The 8,130-nt window shown below is 42.1% G+C and overlaps 2 protein-coding genes across 2 annotated transcripts in view; one reads left to right on the top strand and one right to left on the bottom strand.

The window, feature by feature from the left end:
• Nucleotides 1–2,642: 2,642 nt before the first annotated feature.
• Nucleotides 2,643–2,927, top strand: LOC104617486 (keratin-associated protein 6-5). The gene has a single exon (XM_010282820.1). It carries the CDS (start codon nucleotides 2,643–2,645, stop codon nucleotides 2,925–2,927), a length of 285 nt encoding a protein of 94 aa, XP_010281122.1.
• A 5,090-nt stretch (nucleotides 2,928–8,017) lies between these two features.
• Nucleotides 8,018–8,130, bottom strand: part of LOC104617485 (claw keratin-like) — a 333-nt gene continuing 220 nt past the window's right edge. Inside the window, exon 1 of the mRNA XM_010282819.1 lies at nucleotides 8,018–8,130. This exon is cut by the window's right edge and continues 220 nt beyond it. Coding sequence (XP_010281121.1) covers nucleotides 8,018–8,130 — 113 coding nt within the window.

The following is an 8,130-nucleotide window of genomic DNA, read 5'->3' as shown; positions in this document are numbered from 1 at the left end:
GGGAGCAGGAAGGCAAGAGAGCTGATGAGGAGCCTAGGGCTCCCAGCCCTTTTTATACTGTTTTTTTGCCCGCCTGGCTTATCTAAGACGCCCTGTGTATTCAAAAGGTTTGTAGTCTTATTGGTTGGAAAACAAATTTGCCTGTACACGTCATATCTTCAATTAATATAATTTTCTCCATTGTTTGGGATTATTAGTGTGTTCCCAGCCTCCCATATGTCACATACATTACAGGTTTCTTTCATCTTAAAATTTTCTGGGCCAACTGCATTCCTGATACCATTTTATTGTCTTCACTGTCAAAACTGAAGTTTATTTTTACATTATGTAAAAGCATTTATAAGTTCCCAAAGCCACTGGAGGGTGAGAAATTTTCAGTAAAAAAGGAAAACCTTCTCATGTGTTTGAAAATATCTGTTGTTCACCAGAAACTCTGATGAACCGTGGCACAGGCTCCCTATTTAAAGGAAATGTAAATATATTTAGGTATTTTAAACTACTTCGCCACTTCAGGAAACAGGACCAGCACAAACTACAAATAAACCTTAATTGCATTTCTCCAAAGTGTTCATGGTGAATACAAGTCATGCTGCTGCATGAGCAGACTGTTTTCAACTGAAATACGACTATGGCATTGTTTGCAGTTTAGTTCACTAGAGGGCTTGACTGCAAGTTCAGCAGAACAAAGTTGAGAACACAAGTACGAACTTGGTCTGGAAAATAAATAAGGATTTTGGGATGTACTAAATGCTATTTTCCAAAGAACCATGTTAACATTTTCTTCGCAAAGAAGCAACCACATGTATCAAATACGGTACAATAGTGAGGAATGCTGGAGTTTACTGCAGAACTCCTTGTATGACCTTCACCTAATTTCTGGCATTAATTTGAATATAAAATAAGAGTAATAATGAGCAAGCAGGATGTTGAGGTTTCCTCAGAATTTTGAATACCAAAGCACTTCATAAACACTCGTTAATGTTTTCAATTTGCAAAGTGTTGCAGTATTTAAATATTAATAGTTTGTCACCAAAAGACACCCCCGGATTTAATAATACAGTCACTTACAAGACACATCAAGGTCTCTTGTTTCTAATTCCTAATAAGGTGATGCATTATATGTTTTATGAAAGTCAAAAACTACAAAAAACTCTTCTAAAATAGGAAGAAATATTTAGGAACATTCATAAGGCAGCTGAAAAATTTCTTCGAAATCACTGTTGTGGAACTTGTGACAAAACAAATTCAAAGCTGCTGGCAAGACATCCCCACCAACACAACCAGGCAGTATGCACAGGTCATGATGATGTTGAATAGAAGCACTACCACGTTTCGGCACACCAAAGAGAAGCCTACTCCTTTTCTCCCCTACACATTGCACCATAGATGCAAAAGCCAAGCGAATGGAGTACCTACAAGCAGATTGCGCAACCAGTAATGGTCTAAGTATCTCCCAAAATTATTCCTATCCATCCAACTACAAAGAATTCCATGCAATTTTACTAGAAATGTGCTGAGCCCATTTCTTCTTATTTTAAGATGAAAGAAATTCTAGAGGTATTACATGTGTGTCATAACATCAAACTTTGAAAATATGAAAATCACTGACTCCAATTACATCAATTGAAGGAATAATGCATGCAACAAGATACGTTGTATAACTAACACCTAAGTTTAAGAAGGTATATATACGGACCTACAACTCCAAAATTTTATTCACTTCTCTCAAGCTACTCTCCTCGGTGAACCAGGTAAGTCAATATTGACTCTACTCTTTCAGATATAGATATGTATACAGGCAAATATACATATATGTTTGTATAAGTATTTTTGTGTGTGCACATGGACATATATATAAAAAAGGCACTGGTGTGCACATATATACATGACGTGTGTCTATGTATACGTACAGATGTTCTGTAAGAAATTTTTTGTCATTTTGGAGTTAATCGCAAACATAAAAGTCTCTGCAGCATCAAGGAGTCATTCACTGCAACTTTTTTGCTCTTCTTGTGCTTATTTAATTGTAGGCTTTAAAGCACTGAAAATTTGAAGTTTACTGCCACAATTTTGAAGTCATAAGTAATTTCCAAGTTCCAGTTTATTTTCATTAGGTCTTGGGAATTCAATTCCCTAGATAAAAACTTGGCGAAACATTTACTACTTTAAGATGACATCCTACTTTAAGATGACTACTTTAAGATGACATTCTTTCATTTCATTGCATTCTTTGAGTTTATCCCATGCTGAGTGGCATGCAGCACTATGGGAGATAAGGGTATGCATGTGATAGTCTGTTGGTCATATATTAATGCTTATTCAATGAGAACTGGCATATTTTTCTTTATTCAAATTTCTCTAACTCCTGGGGTGGGACAGTTCGGTTCTCAGCTGGTAAAACCCATATTTTCTATGTATAGTCAGCCACTTTCAGAAGTTGAGGGAAAAAATAGAAAAGTTGTTTGGGATTCAGGAGATTAGAAAAATAAATGAGATGGTTAAGAGGATGAAAAAGACCTGCAGAAGGGAGTGCGTTGCATTTCCTCAGCTCTGAGCTTTGAGCCTTTCCTCCTGCTGTCAGCAGCCCATAAACTCACTTCACTTCTGGGTGTGTGTTTCAGGTTTACCTGCATCAACAAACTATGACTTTCTACAGAAACCTCTGTGATGATGGATTCTACTCACCATTTGGCTATGAAGACATCTATGGTTTTGGGGGCCTGAATGGCTACCGATTTGGGAGCCCGTATGGCTACTACCGGGACCAGTACCGATATGGGAGCCCATATGGCTACAGAAGCTTTGGGAGCCTGTATGGGAACAGAGGCTTGATTGGTTACGGGGGCTACTATGGGTACGGGGACCTGTCTGGATTTGGGTATGGCTACCCCTTCTTTTCTCGTTTTGGCAACAGATACGGCTGTTGAAACTGCTATCCATGCTGAACCAGCAGAAATAGCAACCAAGATACTAAAAGCAGGACATGGATTCATTGGCTAAGCTTACGGTGCTGAGAAACACTGGGCACCCATGCCTCTGGCCGAGGTCAGCAGGACATGCAGGTGCCAGGCTGTGTAAGACTACCCCGTATGTAACCCTCTCCAATATCTCCTGTTTTTTCAACTATTACTCTAAAGGGCAACTTGAATTACAGCAAGTACTGAGGCATCTCTACATCATGTTGATGGAGTAAAGCAAGACTTTCAGGTATGAGTAAAGTACCTTTTAAGTTAATTCACAGCCGCTTTGTCTTGCCATAGTAATAAGAGTTTCTGCAACCACCATGAACAAGTCCACTTTGCTCAGCTATAAACATCACCAAAGATGACATCTGGTAGAGAAGCTCCTGTTATATATCCATGCTGTGCCTCATCTGGCAGTGAACATGTTTTACAAGAAACTCTGTGAGCAACAATTCTGGACTGTCAAACTCCACAGTTTCTACAAAGAGAGCATCATCCAGCATCAGACACACTGTGCTTTCTGAAGACCCTTTTGTAAAACTGCAAACTTATTCTTCCTGTTACTCACTGTTTCTCATTTTCATTAAACTTACTCTGCTTAACAGTATCAGATGTCCAGTCTTCTCCTTTTGTCTGTGCTCATGCACCACTGTAAAGGGACTAGCACTACTGCCACTCTAACCGGTAAGAGGGAGGTCTAGACTCCAGAAGTTAGAGAATATCACCACATCTCCATCTGGAACGCTCCAACCCCAACTCGTTTCCCAGAGTATGAAGAAGTTCCACCTTGTTTTAACTAACCTGCAACCCTAAGTTTACACAAATAATTCTCCAGAAAAGGGCATCACCTGACTCTCTGTATTACCAAACACACACACTCATGGAGCAAGCTAGAGTTTGTGCTTGAAAAATAAATTTCAAAAGCAAGAGATTGAGTGAAAGTCTCATGGTCTGCCAAAGAAAGATAGCAATGACACTCAAGGTTAAAGACACCTGAGAGAAAAGACCAAAGGCAACAAAGCCATGACCATCCGCTGGAGAGATCATCTCCTTTGCAAACTGAACAGCCAGGTTATTCAGGGAGTTCCTGTCAGCCTCTACCATGTCACCTTAGGAGATTGAGTAGTCTTGATTTAGATTTATAATATTAAAGATTATAATCTGGCATGGAACAAGGTGGTTCAACAAGCACAGCCTAGACAAAACTGCATGGATCCCATGCAAGCCCAGTTACACATCAAAGACATCACCAGAAGTCAAAAATCTTGTTGCAGAAGTGACTGTGAAGGGCCACCTCTGGGCAGATTTTTGAGAGATACCCTACATGGCTACCCCTTCTCATGGTGGCACAGACATTTCTGCATTCCTCGGCTGACAGAGCAAAGTGGAGAAAAGGGTCAAGAAAATAACTAGCAAAGCAGACTGGAGAAGCACTCTCATAGGCAGAAAAACAGCAATAGTTAGCAGAATAGTCCCCAGGCTGTAAATGTTGTTCCTCCAGCCCAAAGTCCATTTCTTTACATCCATGCCATTGCTTTCACTTAAACCATTTGACCTTGAACCGAACAGTAGCAGATGAGCCCCACAGATCTATTTCCTTGCCTGGGAAGGAGCAGCCACAGCCAAGAGGTGGACCTGGTCTGCTGCCTTGTTGCACAGAGCTCACCTTTTTCTGTCCTAGTTTGAGCAAGACAGCCAGATCAGGATGCCCCAGAAAGAGGGTAAGGGTAGCAACCTCCACCCTAGCCTCCTAGCAGGGCACGTCAGCAGTAAATCAGTGCAACCCTTTGAAACTGGCAAAGCTATTAAGACATCTTTTGTAATCCTTCTGCTCGCTGCTGTCAGCAGCAAAAAGGGCTGGGTTCCCCAGGGAAAACATTAAGAAATGTTGGAGTCTCCCACCACAAAAAATTCAGCTTATCTCCCTTGGATGCCCTCTGGCACATGAGGCTTTTCCCATCTGCGCGCACAGCTCAGACGGGCTTACAGGGATGCACGGGAAGTGACGGACTAAAACACAGAAGGCCAAAGATCCGGATGAAATTCTCAGCCAGTCCAGAGCCCTTTGTCCCCAACATAACATCAGGTCCCTGTCCACATTTGCCGACACAGCAGTATTTATGAGGTTTCTTCCCTTCATCACAACCCACTCAGTTCGTTACCAGAGGCACTGTCACTTCTGACAGCAGGTGCAATCACCACCCAGTGCCTGGGGAACATGGCCCACAGGCTGTAATTGCCCGACAACCCCAGCCTTCCCAGACCTACCATCTCCCTCCACCTCGCTGCCCCAGAGCCTCCTGAGCACCATAGAATAGTTTGGGTGGGAAGGGACCTTTCAAGGCCATCTAGTCCAACCCCCCTGCAGTGAGCAGAGGTATCTTTAACTAGATCAGGTTGCTCAGAGCCCCGTCCAACCTGGCCTGGGATGTTTCCACCATCTCACTTCCCTTTTTGCTTTGAAGATGCCACTTCATCTTCAGGGCACAGCCAGGATCTCCTGCCCTGCTGCAGGTCAGCCTTACATGAACGCTGGAGCCCAACACAGGGAGGGAAACCAATTTCTCAGCCCAAGCACCTCTACCACAAGGCTCTCACCCTTTACTTACCAGGCAGGGACTGGATCATTTTATTACCTGTTCATTGAAGAACATCCAGGTGATTCAAGACGTCCCAAGTCATTGTGGACTTGGGGTCCAGGCTATTCTCTGCCCCCCTCCCCCCAGCATAGCACCAATATTGATTTCCCACAGATCCATCCTAATATCTCAGGAAGTTCCGAGTTTCTCATATACCTGTTCAGTGTTTCATAGGGTTTTGTGCCCTAAGGCTTAAGAAAAGTTGGATGATTAGAGGAACTTTATGCCTGCCTATGCGATATTATCATAGTAGATGATATGCACCTAATTTAGCTAACAGAAAACTAACTCCTGTAATTTCATTTAAACTTCTGAATACCAGTCAGAAGCAGGATGCATTTACTGCATGCATGTGGGAAATTAACAATTTAAATCACCCTGTGAACAACCCACACATGAGGCACACTGCAGGACACGCCTCCAGTACAAAGATTCACTGCAAGAATGAGAACCATTTTTAAATAGTAAGCTTATCCCAAATGAGAAACTGGGCCCCAACTGTTGCACAAACTGGACTAGAACATTTTTCAAAATATTTATTAGAGTGCAATATTACGACAAAACCTTTGAAGAGAAGGGAATGTGGACCCTGGTATAAGAAAAGTAGCCTTACTAGAAGCAACAAGAGAAACAAGAATTTCACAATTCACCATATTTAGAGGAATATTCTTATCCCATAATGCAATAATGATCCTAGGGGACATTAACAAATGCTTCTACTATCTTAAAAATACATTGGTAGCTTCTTAGTAAGTCCTCAGAGCATTTCACAGGAGTAGCTTTTATATCAAAATGAATAAAAGTTGTATTATAAATAGTTCCATAGAAATCCACTGGCAAAATTTCCTAATTTTTCTGACACTTAGTGTTTTGTGGTAATGGCAAGTCTCAACTTGTTACATGGAAAGTGCAACTTGAGAGGCCTAAATAAAAAATTCAGTTCATTTCCAAATACACCATTAGCATAACAATAAAGATTCCTTCATCTGGCTTCTGAGGTTTGGGGGATTTCTCTTTTACAGGGAAGGTTTTATGTGGTTGGTAAGAATCTGGTTTAATCATCTCATCTAAGACTCACCAACAGTCAATTACACACTATTACAATGCTGGTCAACTTTGTTTTCCTTACACATAAGGATAATAATTCTCCAAATAGTGACTACTATGAAGTAATCCTACATTCTCATGTCATCTTGCAATACCGAATTACACTGTTTCTGTAATGAAGTACTAATATGCTACATAACCTTTTAAACACATACAGCAGCATGGAAAGCTCGTGAAATGTTTATTATCGATATATTCCTGAAGAAATTCAAAATTCCGTGAATGAACATCACAATCCATTTTCACATACATAGGTTACATCGTTGTAAAACGCCGAGCAGAACAGTAAAGCCAAAAATTTAATTTTTACGCTCAGAAATAACTGCTCTTATGTAACACTCTGCTTCAGATTCCTCTTCGTAACACCAACTCTCCACGCACCTCTGCTCTGACGCACTGTATCACTGCCTAGATGGGGAGGCTGAGCCTGAGGACGCCAGGTAACACACCGTGCCAGAAAAGCCAATATTGAGGAAATTGCTCCACAGAGCGCTGAGCAAGACCAGGAGCCACAAAAGCAAAGGTGTGGGCAGCAGTTTCACGAAGGGACAGCTACAGCAGAGAGGTTGCTGTGGACAGGAGGTGAGCACGCAACCCGCTGCCAAATCTCTCAAGAATATCATTGTCCTGAAGCAGACTGATAGGATCTGCTTGGTGGAGCAGGACAAAGGCATCTGAATTAGGAGCAGCAGAGGGGAACACACACAGACATGCACGCACGCATAGAGGCAAATAACACGTTGCAATGTCATGTTTAATGAGAAAGAAGCAGATCATACAGGGGCAGGATTACATAGTACAGATTACAAATTGCCTGCAACCTGTGGTTTGATGCAGGATGATTCATGTAATAAGTGATGTTGCTTCCCTATTGCAGCTCAGCGTTGATACTCAGCCCTGATCACAGCACAGAAACAGAGCACAGGCTAGTCGACTCCACAACCCTTTTTGATGCATCAGTAGTCACAGAAGGAGCCTACAAAGGGATCTAAAAATGGATGTCATACCAGACACCCTTACACTGCCACAACGATACCTACAAGCCCCCAAGGAATTAGTAATAGAGCCTATAGCATCAAGAACAGACCACTTCGAAAGATAGGAAGACATTAGAAAAAGAAAATCAGGGAAGGTAATCTGAGGATGAAAACGGATTTTTCAGGAGATCTGAGCACCTACAGATGCATTTAATGGCAGCCCCAAATGCTCAACCCTTCCTAAATGCTGTGCCCTGGAGCTCAGCCACATATCTACATCCCGCTTGTCATCTCCTGGACATTCTTCTTTCAGCAGCAACTCTCACTACGTTTAGCATGGTCTACAGCTTCCAATTGGGTATCCCCGTCCCCATCGGGCACCACCGTAAACATGTGAGCCCCCAGGAGCATGGGCAGCACTAAAGCCAGTCCCAACTTCAGGGG

Source organism: Phaethon lepturus, unplaced genomic scaffold, assembly GCF_000687285.1.
Source record: "Phaethon lepturus isolate BGI_N335 unplaced genomic scaffold, ASM68728v1 scaffold13502, whole genome shotgun sequence".
In the NCBI taxonomy this organism is placed as follows: domain Eukaryota; kingdom Metazoa; phylum Chordata; class Aves; order Phaethontiformes; family Phaethontidae; genus Phaethon; species Phaethon lepturus.
The sequence above is the reverse complement of the archived record's forward strand: the minus strand, read 5'-3'. Positions and strand labels throughout refer to the sequence as shown.

Coding starts and splice junctions, on each gene's coding strand:
- LOC104617486 (XM_010282820.1), top strand. CDS start 2,643: ATGACTTTCTACAGAAACCTCTGTGATGATGGATTCTACTCACCATTT.